This window comes from Eutrema salsugineum, unplaced genomic scaffold (assembly GCF_000478725.1).
Source record: "Eutrema salsugineum unplaced genomic scaffold, Eutsalg1_0 scaffold_22, whole genome shotgun sequence".
In the NCBI taxonomy this organism is placed as follows: domain Eukaryota; kingdom Viridiplantae; phylum Streptophyta; class Magnoliopsida; order Brassicales; family Brassicaceae; genus Eutrema; species Eutrema salsugineum.
In genome coordinates this window covers 1,851,959-1,865,800 of record NW_006256812.1, presented here as the reverse complement: position 1 = coordinate 1,865,800, position 13,842 = coordinate 1,851,959, and the positions used below count along the sequence as shown (strand labels likewise).

General features: G+C 39.3%; 4 protein-coding genes across 8 annotated transcripts; 1 reads left to right on the top strand and 3 right to left on the bottom strand.

Annotated features, from left to right (window-relative positions):
- Positions 1-1,685: 1,685 nt before the first annotated feature.
- LOC18015791 (non-specific lipid-transfer protein-like protein At2g13820) lies at positions 1,686-2,562 on the bottom strand. 2 transcript variants are annotated; one of them, XM_006397948.2, is made up of 3 exons: positions 2,217-2,562; positions 2,034-2,132; positions 1,686-1,951 (listed from the first exon to the last, which is right to left on the bottom strand). In XM_006397948.2, exons 1-3 carry the CDS (start codon positions 2,539-2,541, stop codon positions 1,815-1,817), a joined length of 561 nt encoding a protein of 186 aa, XP_006398011.1. In that variant the 5' UTR covers positions 2,542-2,562; the 3' UTR covers positions 1,686-1,814. The 2 variants fall into 2 exon arrangements, with proteins under 2 accessions (XP_006398011.1, XP_024010840.1); XM_024155072.1 differs by having other exon boundaries at positions 1,745-1,951; positions 2,034-2,129; positions 2,217-2,556.
- Positions 2,563-2,915: 353 nt separating this feature from the next.
- On the top strand, positions 2,916-3,995 carry LOC18015790 (non-specific lipid-transfer protein-like protein At2g13820). The gene is made up of 4 exons (XM_006397947.2): positions 2,916-3,348; positions 3,433-3,459; positions 3,545-3,601; positions 3,681-3,995. The coding sequence occupies exons 1-4, from the start codon at positions 2,988-2,990 to the stop codon at positions 3,878-3,880; spliced, it is 645 nt and encodes a 214-aa protein (XP_006398010.2). The 5' UTR covers positions 2,916-2,987; the 3' UTR covers positions 3,881-3,995.
- Positions 3,996-4,297: 302 nt separating this feature from the next.
- On the bottom strand, positions 4,298-5,655 carry LOC18015789 (probable glutathione peroxidase 4). The gene is made up of 6 exons (XM_006397946.2): positions 5,525-5,655; positions 5,365-5,441; positions 5,232-5,293; positions 5,030-5,148; positions 4,684-4,851; positions 4,298-4,592 (listed from the first exon to the last, which is right to left on the bottom strand). The coding sequence occupies exons 1-6, from the start codon at positions 5,576-5,578 to the stop codon at positions 4,560-4,562; spliced, it is 513 nt and encodes a 170-aa protein (XP_006398009.1). The 5' UTR covers positions 5,579-5,655; the 3' UTR covers positions 4,298-4,559.
- Positions 5,656-5,881: 226 nt separating this feature from the next.
- On the bottom strand, positions 5,882-13,462 carry LOC18015788 (protein HUA2-LIKE 2). 4 transcript variants are annotated; one of them, XM_024155115.1, is made up of 12 exons: positions 13,075-13,462; positions 12,603-12,679; positions 9,973-12,027; positions 9,450-9,451; positions 9,022-9,344; positions 8,461-8,569; positions 8,259-8,371; positions 8,008-8,192; positions 7,457-7,928; positions 6,985-7,360; positions 6,670-6,852; positions 5,882-6,395 (listed from the first exon to the last, which is right to left on the bottom strand). In XM_024155115.1, the coding sequence occupies exons 1-12, from the start codon at positions 13,195-13,197 to the stop codon at positions 6,364-6,366; spliced, it is 4,050 nt and encodes a 1,349-aa protein (XP_024010883.1). In that variant the 5' UTR covers positions 13,198-13,462; the 3' UTR covers positions 5,882-6,363. The 4 variants fall into 4 exon arrangements, with proteins under 4 accessions (XP_024010883.1, XP_024010882.1, XP_006398008.1 ...); XM_024155114.1 differs by having other exon boundaries at positions 9,022-9,451; positions 9,973-10,264; positions 10,325-12,027; XM_006397945.2 differs by having other exon boundaries at positions 9,022-9,451.
- Positions 13,463-13,842: the final 380 nt, after the last annotated feature.

Sequence of the window (13,842 nt, the reverse complement as noted above, 5' to 3'; positions counted from 1 at the left end):
ACTATTCTTCTTTTGGTTTTATTAGCCGTTTTTATCTTCTGCTTTTTACTTCTTCTTGATCATTTTTGTCCTATCCAAACATTTTTTCTTTGTAATTTTTGTTTGTCTTTTTTGCATCTTTACTTTCTTCTTTTTTATTTTCTTTTTCATCGTTGGATTTTCATCTTCTTATACTTTATTTTCTTCATCTACCATTTTTGTTCTTCTTTTTCTTTCAGTTTTCTTCTTCAACTTTGAGTTCTTCATCTCCTTATCATTTTTCTTCTTCACTATTTTGTGTTACCCATCTTGATCTTATCGTTCATGGTCTAGGACTTTTTGTTCATTTTTTCCTCATTTTTTTACGTTTTCGTTAACTCTATGTTCTTCTATATGTTTCAATTTATTTTCTTTCTCTTCTTTTTCTACTTCGTTTTTCCCCTTTTTCCTTTTTCTGTTTTCTTTTTCGAATTTTTCCTCTGCGCCCTGCTAGTGTATTTGGCCTCTCTTACATTATTCCAAAAATAAATAGAATTCAGAAAGCCATACTTAAAACAAAAGACTTAAAACCTGTTCATTAGACAATGAAGATGATTTATGATATGTTGACATGGTTTTAATCACGTTAAGTAAGGAAGAATAACTGACAACACAAAACAACAACATATAATCGAGGAACACTACTACTGGTACTGAAAAACGGAAAAAATAATAGAAAAAACGAAAAATTGATTTATAAAAAAGAAAGATGGTAAACAATACAACAAAAAGCCGACCAATGTAGAAACCAAACCTCAATTGAGCTTAAGATACATTTAAAAAAGTAATATATTTATATATAGCTCTCAACTTAAGCTAATATTTTCTACATCACATGTATATTTTTTTCAGATAATCTTGCTCAACAGATAATCTGATTGAAATTATCTTAATATTATCAAAATAACTAAAAGTGGCAGCAAAATTGCTATACAAACTACGAAAATAAATTAATTAATTAAAGATATTTAAAAAAGATTTTATTAACGAATAAAGGGGAATTAGTTATCTAGATTGAATAAGAGACCTTATAGTGGAAAAATTTACTTCGCATATATTATATATGATATGATTTTAAATGTTTTTTGATTAAATTCCAATTTTAAAATTTTTTCTATTTTCTAATTTAAACATTGTTTGATTAAATTTCGATTTTTAATATTTTTTATTATATTTAAATGTTTTTGATTAAATTTCGATTTTTAACAATTTTTTTATTAATTTACGTTTTTAATATTTTATTTAATTTACAATTTTTAATAATTTTTTAATTAATTTACAATTTTTAATAATTTTTAATTAAATTTAGTTTTAAAAAATATAAGGAGAGGTAAAAGGTAATTAGCCACTCTAAAAATGAATGAGAAAGCTTATAATATATATGATCCGTTGGCTAATCAGGGACAAGTAGGGACACAAAGCTCTATGTAGATCTTATATCCAGGATGTGATATGTATTATAACAAGATAACCAAAAATTTCTGAAATTTTCTGAAATCAGTTAACTAACAACCCCTACGAAAACTTCAATTTTTCAGTAGATGTAATGAATAAAGAAACTAATCCTCCTCAATCTATTTTGGTGAGAAACTAGTTTTTTTCTTCCATAACGATTTTTTTTTTTCAAAGTGGAGTGTTTATTCATACGCAACAATAAGTTTAGTAAATCGGTCCCATTCAATGGAAAATAGCAAAATAAATAGAATGCACGACTCACACATAAATCTGGTACAACAACTTAATAACAAAACGAATGAATTAGTAGGTGAAAATCAAATTCTCAAATACATAAACTCTTAGTACTGATAAAGAAGAGAGGAGGTCCAGGACACAATTATAGCATACATAAGCAAATGGGGTGGCATGCGGTCGACGCTCCCAGAGGCTGAGTCAGCCCCAGTGGAAGGAATAGTCTTGGAACCACCTTCGGCTCCTGTGCATGGATGAGCAACGTTAAGAGAGAATATAAATTTTCATCAAGGTTTACTTAGTTTTAGTGATTAAGGAGTTTGTACCTGAACGAGCATCCGGCGATGAGGTTGGGGTTAGTGCCACACCTGGGTTCTCCTCCGCCGGTGAAACTACGGGAGGAGGTGCTGTCGGCCCAGTGGCCGCTAGTTCACAAACATTGGTGTGAGTGAAACTATATATCTTAACACGTGACATAGATTAAAATAAGGGTTTATTAGTTATCGTACTGTTGCATTGTGTGAGGGGAGGTGCCTGAATGTTACAGGCATTGGGGAGCTGCAAGGCCTGTGTGCGGTTAATGTTTAGACCGATGTTGGGGATCGGACTGTTGACGGCTGAACAGATGCACCGTGGCGAAGATTTTATGACAATGTCGAGCTGAGAGCAGCAAGCCTGTGAAGGAATGGTTGAGTTTCCAGTGATGTAGCTGAGGCACGGAGCGAGGGTGGTCAGGGTTCTCACGCATGACCTGCTCGGCTGTGCTTTTGTTACACCACATAGAACCGCCACGAAGGCTACAAATGTGATAGCGTAGATACTTGTATACCCCATAGTTTTGAGTTATTTTTGTTCAACTGTTCTGTCTTTGCTTTGGTTTTAATATAGAAGGAGTTGGTCAGAAAATGTCACAGAGATTGGTATCGTTGGATGACCTACTATTTTACATAGTCTATGGTTTTATCATAACAAAATACAATATATATATATATATATATATATATATTGTTAAAACTTCAGCGCCACGTAGACATGATGCATGGTCATATATATCTGTGTAATCTCTATTTGATTATAGGAACTTAAAGATTGTAATTACCTAGTAAAAAAATTAATTAATAGGAGTATACCAAACTCACCTACTAGCTCTTGGTTACTTAAATATATAGTACTATATATGGAACTTCTGTGTTCATAAGGAGATGGTTATATTAGTTGGAAGTTGTTGAACTCCAATGCACCCATTTGATCGTGTATAAATAAAATTATGACTATGAGCTATGCATCTTAACCGGAGAATGAACCGAGCCAAAATGGGAGGATTAACATTGATAGTAGTGATGATGTCAAGCTTAATGTTGGGAGGGACAGGTCAGCAGATAATTAGCACGCCATGCACCTCCTCCATGATCTCTACCTTCACTCCATGTCTCAACTTCATCACCGGAAGCAGCGGCGGTTCCGTCACTCCCACCGCCGGCTGCTGCGACTCCTTGAAGTCATTGACCAACACCGGCATGGACTGTGCTTGCCTCATCCTCACCGCTAATGTCCCGCTGCCTACTGGCTTCATCAATCGGACGCTCTCGCTAGCTCTCCCTCGTGCCTGCAAAATGAGCGGTGTACCTTTTCAGTGTCAAGGTTTTAGCTTAGCTCTGTCTCATTTATTTATTAATTTTCGTTATGATCATATGATTAATGACTCATATAACTTTTAATTTACAGCGGCGGGGACTCCTCTACCAGCGCCAGGTTTTTTAATGAAACCGGTCACTATATATATATATATATAATTTTTAGTTGATTTCACTATTTAAATAACTAATGTATTGGGCAGGTCCGGTTCCATTTCTGCTGGCTCCACCACCGCCTATTGCTGCTTTTAGCCCCGGGGGTATGTAATTGACCATCCACAATCATTATGTTATGCGATTTGGTGTTTTTGGAATTTGATTTTGGACTCATTTGATTAGCGTCTAAGGCGGCTGTGACAGCGCCGGCACCGGCACCAAATGCTCCCGTTGATGGAACGATGGGCCCCACGGCCACACCAAGAATTCGACCAGTGGTTCAGCCCTTGCAGCCCACCAGCCTCGCTCAATATTCAACTTCTGATCCATATCTTGCCTTCATTTTCTTTCTCTTCACTCTTATCACTTTGTTAAATTTGTAAGCTAGTCGGCGTCTCCTTGTTTAAAGTTATTTACTCTTATCTATGTGTTGTCAGTTACTTTCATTATGATTCGTCGGCCGTTACATATACAAAGTTGGTTAACAGATTTTGTATATTCTGACGTCACAATGAATATCTTACAAGACCAGAAAGAAACACATACATACAATCAGAAAACGCAGATGGCTATTAACGGAGATGGGAACACCCAACAAACTCCACTCTTTGGCTTATTCACCCAACGGTGTTGGATGGATACTCGCAAAATTCAGCCTTTCTTCTTATTAGCTATCCAAATACCAAAGAGTGGATATCAATTAATTTACTTAGAAAGTTAAAGAATACTTTTGCAATACAATGAAAACACACCACTTGCTCTCCCAAAGAGAGGGATTCTTAGACTTACACCGAACTGAGAAACTTGTCCATATTATAGTAACAAAAATAAATATAATATGAATTACAACATATACGACTAGAGAAGGGTCTAGTCTCGACCATCGTAATAACTACACGGTAAGACAGAAACTAGACTTTCCTATTGAAAATCTCCTTTGTACAGGTCAAATAACTCAAACATGTAAAACAGTTTTTTGGATTTAAATAAATTTTACATTCAATTAGTTACATGATTAACCGGGATGGTGCCTTGAGATAAAAGGCGATCCCGTGCGCTGTTTCAAGCCTCTTCAAGAGCTTTCTTGATGTCTTTCTGCTCACAGAAAACATGAATCCGAATCACGACAATGACAATAATAGATTATACAGACATGATACGATATGGAGACGTAAAGAATGCATACCTCGATTGATAGCGGTGTAACCATGGGGCCGTAACGATCAATCACTAGGCCATCTTTGCCGACCAAGAACTTGGTGAAGTTCCACTTAATTCTGGAACCCAGAAAAGAGGGTTTACTTGCCTTGAGGAACTTGTAGAGTGGTGCTGCATTTTGACCGTTTACGCGTACCTAATCCCACATCCACATTCACATATGGATTTCTGATTACATTTGATCTAAATATACCAATTACCACAAACAAGTTATAGCTACCTAACATAGTAACTTAGTAAGTAACTCATTCCAAGCGTCTTGATCACTAGAAGAAGAAAAAAAGAAGATTTATCTTATAGCCTTAATTACCTACCTTTTGGAAAACAGGGTATTCGGCCTGAAACCGTGTACAAGCAAACTCATGAGCCTCTTGACTTGTGCCGGGCTCCTGGTTAAGAAACTGGTTGCAAGGGAATGCCAAGATCTCAAACCCTGATATAATGATAGTAATAAATTAATCAACAAAAAAAAAAAAAAGAGACAAAAAAAAAAAAAAGAGAGAGAGAGAAGAAGACCGTGGTCCTTGTATATCCGGTAAAGTTCGGTGAGCTGGGTATAATTGGATTCGGTGAAACCGCTGTTTGCACAAAACATCAATCACTAAGAAGAACGAAAGCAAGCGGGTAATTTTGTGAAAGAGAGACGAACCATTTGGAAGCGACATTGACGACGAGGAGGACTTTCCCTTGGTAAATGCTCAAATTCAACTCCTTGCCGGAGCTATCCTGTGATTCCCAGGAAACAATAATAATCACAAATCAGAGAGACGACTCGACCGAATCACAAAAAGGTTTTTTTTTGTTTTAACCTTTACGGTGAATTGATGGACGGATCTCTCGGGAACCGAAACAGAAGCACCCATCTCTATCTCAAATTGAAAATTGAATTTTTTTTTAAAAAAAAAGAGACTTTCTGAGGAGCAGCAGGGCACAACCTGTATTATTTTAACCTTCGTAACGACCGGTTTCCGCGCCTTACTGTGTGGACTCGTTTCTTCCTTTCTTTCTTTTTTTTCAAGTCTCTCTAATCTCTCTCTCTCTCTCTCCCCTGCTTCATACATTAGTAAAAAGCAATCTCATGAATTGTTGCCTATTTTAAAAAAATAATCCAAGAGCTAAAGTATTCTCTGCGAAGAGGTCAATTCTCTGTACTACTACTATTATTATTCATGTAAAAAGATGTCTACTCAATCAAATTCCACTTCAAAAATAACATCAAGAAACACAGGCGTCAAAGTAACAACTATACAACTGGAAGATTATTATTCTAAGAGAATGAATATACATCATACACTCCAAGGTCAAAACCCACATAACCAAATAATGTTGACAAAAAATAAAAAACAAGCAATAATAAAGAAAGCAAATGAGAGCAGCAAGATATACTAAACTCTTCTCAATCTCTACAACTGGCTTCTTTCTACCATCTTCTCACTCTCTCTGCTTTGCATGAGGTTCTGATTCCAAAAGAAACATCATATCATATGTACACTCTCACTTCTTCATCATATCACACTATTTCCTCTCCATTACTCCCACTACTAGCCATTCTCTTTTTAAATTTCAGCCAGATCACCTCGGTATTTTTGCTTTTTTGCTTTAGACCACCACCCTCCAGTTTACTACTTTCCGTCTCTCTCAAGTTTCTCTAGTCACCTCTCTGATGCCACATGCCGGGATCTGCAAAACAACAAATAAAATTCGGGTTTATTGCCTACGAATCTTTTACTCCATTCATTAAATGCCAAAATAAACCTCAACTGTCAGAAGATACCCATACTACGACTCCACTCCCACGAAAAAAAAAAATGTTATGTGTGGCTCACTAGGAGATGAGTAAACAATTGGCCTTTCATGTCTCTAAGGTTGTTCATTCCAAGCAAGAGTGGATTTCCAGATAAACACAAAAGTATTTAAAGAGGCCACGGAGCATAAACGTCTCATATTTCCTTACCTCTCATTCCAACTGGAACAGGTCCTTCAGAATGCGGCTTAGGGTGAAAAGAGTGTCTGTTGTTATATCCACGATGAGGATGATTCCACCGGTGGTTTTGGTACCTTCCAGACTCACGTGGAGGGCCACCATTGTATGAACTGGATGGAAAAGGGCCTTTATGTTTGTCTTGATATCTTGAACCTGCGAAATAATCATATCAGATTTACCATTCCCACGTCATTAGAAAGCACCTATGACTGTTGTCATGCATATATGTGCGCATATAATATATGTATGTCTAGTTAACAGACGTATGGAAGTAAAAGGCCTAACCATAAGAAGAAGATGGTGGATATCTCCAATTATCTCGGTTCTCGTATGATGCATGCCTCATTCTCTCATGGTTATCATGAAAATTCCTTTCATCAAAGTTCGGCACATACTGAGATCTGTGCGAGTACGATGGACCATCCCTACGTGATTTCATATGGTGGTCCGGCTCTGTATATGAGTATTGATGCTGTGGTGGAGGGGGAGGAGGATGTGGATGAGATGTATAAGGCCTATGCTGGAAATTAGAACCATCTGCCTGTGGCATGCTATTCGTCAGTTGTACACCGGAACTATAAGATGACTCCTGACCTTGATAATGCATTGTGTTTCCAGGCAGTGGCGGATTCATCCTTGGAAGACCAGCCTGATGATCTCCCTGCATATTAACCAGACACAATATGATAAGCGACTATATCAAGAATTATCATCATGTTTATTGTAAGAGGATCCTAAAACGAGAAAAGGGACGTACATGCATGTTGGAATATCCACCACTGTCAAAGCCATTTGAGTAGGAATCAGACATGGCACACTGAGCCTGCTGTGAAGGGGGAGCTGGTGGCGGAGGTGGAGGTGGTGGCGAGGAAGATGGCAGTGGTGGAGAAGACAAGGATACATGCTGATGTGAAATGCCAGAGACAGGCGGATGCTGTTGTCCAATCTGACAGTTGGTAGACTTTGTTGTGTTATCGGGTTGATCAGTGTGCGTGCAGTTTCCAGTTTCCCAGGGCGGAGCCACATCTTCCATTTCAAGCTCGCCATCAACATCTTCCAATATAAGCGTATGCTTTTCAGCAGTAGAGGACGAGACATTTTCTTCAAAGATTCTAGAGTCATGTTCAGGGGTGACAGACTCAAAATCCCCTCCATCCGAGTCACTCCCTCCGTCCTCATCCTTAAGCATTGCGGGCATGCAAAATCCAGGGAGCTGGAGAGTTGAATTACTGACATGCAAAGATGAATTAGGTTAACGAAGCAGGAGACAAAGAAACAAAGAGAGATTAAAAAGACCCAAAATCTAACCTTCCATATTCATCCACCAACATACCCTCCATATCTCTCACAGGATCATCCAACGACCTTTCTGTTCGAGCTGAGCGCCGAGAATAGAGGCAAGCAGGAACTATACTATGTGAATCAAGTTCTCTTATATGGTGACGGACAATAGATTCGGGCAGAATCCGTCTTTCAAGCCAAAGCCTCAAAACCTATAAATAGCAGAAAGGTTGAGAAACAGTAATGATATGAAAGAGCTAACAAATTTTGTTGCACACCTTTAAGCACTGTCTTCGATTTTCTTGTGTGGTAGCTCCAGCAGGGACAGCAGCGGCCAATAGGCGAGGTAAAATTACTTGAATGGCTGAAAGATAAACACAACCAGCATCACCTGAAAAGATGGGCAGTATTCAATGGTCAATTCCACTATTAGAACTTTGCTGATGCAGCTATAAAAAAACACATTTCTCTATGACTTACCTTTCAGACTTTTGGAGCATTGAGCAATAGAATCCACAAGAAAAAATAAGTCCACCCTCCTCTGTAAATTTGACTCACTTTCCAAAGCATGGGCCAAAATCTCCATTGCCTAGTTCAGGAAGTTCATCAAAAGACTTATTAGCAACGACTAATGCAAACAAGAATGCTCCCACGAAACAGACTAAAACATGAGTCATCCTTCTTCATCAACTAGGTAAACAAAAAATAAAGTCAAATAATCTATTGTAACTCTGCCTCTGATGGCTGTCAACAGCATCCTACGAACAACGGGCATTATTCAGATCCCGTAGCTTTCACACAAAATTATGATCGACTAATCAAAATTATTATGTGGTCTCTTCTATCTTGAAGCTACATATTATTCTATCTCACGGGCTATAGAAAACGTTGCTTCACAAATACAAGCAACATATCCAGGTACTACAATACTAACAATCAATTAGTAAGGAGGATGCCAAAACCAAAAATGTTGAACCTCTACGTGACTTGTAGTAGCAAGAAACAGGTAATCAAAATCAGAGGATAGGAGAAATCTTCTACCTTTGCAGACACACCAAATTTCATTAAGTCCATAGCCAAACGCGTTGCTCGGCCAATACTCTCCTTTGTCCTCACCAATGAACTAAGTGCATCCTCAAAAGATTCACGAGTGGATTGCACATCTGTACTAACAACTTTCTGTCCCTGAAATACACCTGTATCGGCTTTTTCTTCTTCTTTAACAGTGGCATCACAGACAGTTTTCTTCTCACCAGACTGAGCATTTGGGCTGCAACTACCGTTGTTCTGCGTATCATTTGCACTTTCTGCGGTAGACATATGGTAAACTGAGTTGCTATGTGGACTCCCCCTCGCAAAAGTGTCTGCAATATTAGCAGGAGATAAACTCATTTTCTCACGTGAAAGGTTCTCAGATACTGATACAGAATTGTTTGTTTGGACCTGCTGCTTTTGATTATCAACCTCACCACTGCAAAAGCACACGGGTATACACTCTTGTTAGTCAACTAGTTTTGTGATGAAGCACAAGATTGCCTTGTCACTGGACCATATTAAGATAAGAAAGCTGAATGTTACTGGTGTCTGCCTACAATTACATACGCCAATCCTCTAAAATCGACTCTAATATGTAAAATCAAATCATAATAGGAATTGAAATACCTAAAAGGAACAGCCCTAAAGGACAAGGTACAGAGAAGATATGTAAATAATGAGAAACGGAATTTATCAGTGAAAGTCTAGTGTAGACAGATTCCTAGTTATGTCCTACACCATTTTAAGTATGAGGACTCCAGAAGAAATTTATTGTGAACTTAGGACTGAACCAGTCAGAATTTCAAAATACTTCTAATCCGTTGTGCACACAAGATAATATTCGCGAAAACAAGAGGTACAAGAAACACTAACAATGGATACTAGCATTAAAAGAAAATATTCACAAGAACAAGCAGAAGAGAGACAGTACAGGAAATACTAAGAATAGAGACTCACATTATTTCGAGCTGCCTACTGTTCACAACAATGTCCTCACATTTGCTGTACCTTGTTTCATTCCGAGGTTCACTTTCATCAACTATCACATCAGTTTCAGTCGGGGAGATGGGTGGATCTGGTGTAGTATGAGATGGATTGACATTATCATATTCTTCACTCAGCCTTCCATGCTCTTCTTTCAACAGCATGTTTTCAGCCTTTTGCATGTTCTCAGCCTCCGGCTTATTCACCATCGAACAAGATGATGGAGAATGTTCTAAAGCCTCAGACAGAACAACGCAAGCATCCTTTCTATCGCCCTCTTCATTCAGAGGTTCACGATAATTGTCCAATAAATCACAAGCATCATTTCTATCGCCCTCTTCATTCAGAGGTTCAAGATAATTGTCCAATGAATCACAAGCATCTTCGTCCTGGCTTCTGTGATGGCCAGGCAATTGAGGTATCCCTGATGAGCATATCCCAGAGGTCTTGTTTTCAGATGAATCCACAGTATTGGGATCCAAGGGGGTTGCAATTTCAGAATACTGATCCAAGCATTGTACGGCTGGAAGATCAGAGTCACTAGTTGGAAGCTTCATGGGTTGTGAATCCCCAGGGCACGCAGCTTTAGGAGCACTAGCTTTCTGAGCTTCTCCGGTCGGCGAACGGATAACTTGATTAGATTGGGGTCGAGCTGCCTCATCATAAGGTGCCTTGCTAAGCTCATTCCACCCCATAGCATATTCTCTATCGCCAACACTCTGAACGCAAGCCTCAGATGAAGGCATACCGTCAGAAGTTTTCTCCACAGGAGATGGTACTACATTACCCATGTCACCTGAGAGCTTAGCGGCAGACACCTCAAAAATGTTAGATTCTCCGGCCACGGAAGTATCCTGACTAGAAACGATATCAGACGGGCTTGTCTGCACTGTTACACTGACCAAAGTGTCCTTGGATGATCTTTCTTCAACCTGCAAAGAGCCATTGGCCTCATGATCAACATAAAATGCTCTACTCATCCTGACTCTGGCACGTTTAACCAGAGGCAAGTGCTCATCACCGTTCTCTTCACAAGGCCTTTCAGTAAACCTTTCATCAGAATTTTGTGATGTCTGAATGTTCTCATATGTTCCAGCCTCAAGAACTGCTTCAGCTTCAACTTTAGCCGGAAGATCAACAGCATCACTAGTTCCACGTTTCCTGGTAGGCTTTCTCTTCTTTTTTTTAACCATGGTATTGATTTGGAAATTAAGCCCATTGTTGCACTCATAATCTCCTTTGAGAAACTGTCCACCGGTATCAGAATGTTTGACTTTGGAACCAGAATCTACACCATTGCCTTCATTCCTAGTATTATTATCAGATTCGACCGTCGCAATTTCAGAGGCATTTTCTTCGTCACTTCCATGAGTTGATGAAGCCACATCATCTGATTCAGAGTGACCTGATGATCTTCTAATCCTTTTTCTCCTTCTTAAGGCTCCATCTCCCACGTCATCAATACTCTGTCCACCATCGCTGTATTGCAACATGGAGCTTTGAAGCTTATCTGATTGCAACCTTGATGAACTTTTAGAGCGCTGATCCAAAGATTTATTTTTTTGCGGAGCACCCTTTTGTGATCGCGCCCCTCCATTTCTTCTCCTAGAAGAATATGTTGCTATTCTACGTGGTTCGTTAACGACTGAAATGTCAGGTGCTTTGTTAGGTGGTACACTGTTGTCACGCAGGGCTAGCATTTGTTCAGCAGCTGAAGCATCCTCACTTAGCAGAGCAGATTCATCTCCACCATGACTAGGATCAGACTTAATTTGTGTATCAAGGCTTGTCCCAATTGGATCTTCACTGACCTGAGGCAGCAGTGTAGTATTCCCAGCATTCCCAAGAGTGGTTTCCTCAGCAGATTTGGGATCACCGGCTTGCTCTTGATGCTTCAACTTCTCATAACTCTCTGTTATCTCCTTTACAGCACGAACAAAATCAGACCCTTTTGCATGGCGTTTCGTCAAAAGTGATTGCTTCTTCTCCTCTGTAAATGCTTCAACATCAGCAGGATTGCAGAAAGCTCTGCAAATGAATATAAAATAACAGCAAATGTCACCAACTCCATATGATTACATACAAGAATTAATTCTCACAGATATTGAGGGTGACGCAGAAAACAAGCACTGAGAAGTCTAAGTCACCATTTTTTTCAGTTCACCGATCAAATTTGGTTCTTGCACAGTTGGGCTGCTGTTCACAGCGTACTTTTTAGACTACAATGAATTCATCAACATTTTCTATTCAACCTAACAGACTGAGAACAGCTTCCAACGGAGAGCATAAATAAACTTTATACTCGTGTACGTACTCTTATAATAATCATCAGAAATGGAAAAGCTGGCAGGAGGTCTTTCAGGGGGAATACAAATTACTTAACAAGATGAGCTATATTGAAGCCTATAAACAAGGCTACTGATTGATTCACGCTAATCAAGGGATCAAAGGTCATGACTTGACCAGTGACAAAAAGGAAAATACAAGATAGAGAAAATATGAACATTCAAATTAAAACCTCAGCATTCAACCACATCCAATCAGTAGAAAAAAAAAATAGATAAAAGAGAGGGTAAGAGGAAGGTAAAGAGATGAAAACTCACATCTGTTGTGTTCCAAAAAAGTGAACCAGCACTTTCTTCCAATCAGTAGAATATCCCCACTTTTCCGGCTCACTAACCTGAAATCGCATTCAGCAATAAGTAGACAGGGGCAAGCAATCGTAAAATAAGGCCTAAAACAGGAAAGCGCTGAGAGAGACGAGGATGCTAAGCATATTACCACAAAAAATACAGACCTATGAAATTATTATGATGCGGCAGAGGCTGAAACAATGAGAAATTATATAATTTTTTTTGTGTTCCCGTCTCTACTAACAACAACGACAAAGGAAGAAGTGAAACCTCAGTTGAAAACCGAAAGAAAGATCCAACCTAACAATGATTTAATGGTTCTAAAAACACGTATAAAGATAGACCCGATTTACGCCCATCGGGGGAAAAACTAGGAAACATATATAGATAAGCCATCCCGAAAATTTACAGATTAAAAAATAATAGGCAATAGATCACATACCGCGGCAGGCCAAGCAGGAAAACCTTTGACTTTGGCAAGCACAAGGTCGCCCACCTTCCACTGACGGCAGGCGGCAGCTACGGCGGCAGCCTTACCACCGCCTTTCCTGCGGCTGGGAGCCATTAAGGTAAAGCAAAAACGAAGCGGATTTCCTCCTAGGTCTCCAAGTAAAGCAAGAATCGGAGGCGAAAACGGACAGATAGGGAGTGTCTAGGGTTTTCGGTGAGGGATTCCCCAGATGAACTCGCAGGCATTGAAACCCCGGCCCAATCGAAAGTAGTGGGCTAGCGAGACGGCGAACCCTAATTGAGGCGGAGGCGGAAGAGAGAAGGAGACGATTGATTGTTTCGCTTGATTTTGTGGAAGAAAGGGGATTCACACAAACAAATCAAATCAAAAAAAAAAAAAACTGATTATTATTGGGTTCGGGTCCTGTTAACATGCGCCTGCGATGCGTAGGTTAACAATTCTCGTTTCTGCAGCAGGTCACAAACACGTGACGTAGATATCTCTGCTCGTGAGCCAACCACACTATTCTGTCTGTCTACTTCAAAAAATCCAAAACCCAATAAACTAATGGGTCTCGACATGGCCCATTTAAGAATGACGACTTCTTTTGGGTCACCCAAAAGAAGTCACTGAACGACCCAACCAGCGAAATTATAAAAACGTAACCAAACCCCTTAGAATCCACAACGGATTGATCTCAAGCTGCAGAGTCGCGAGAGTCGTTTGATCATCGCAAAATGCCAATTCTCCGTACCTGGT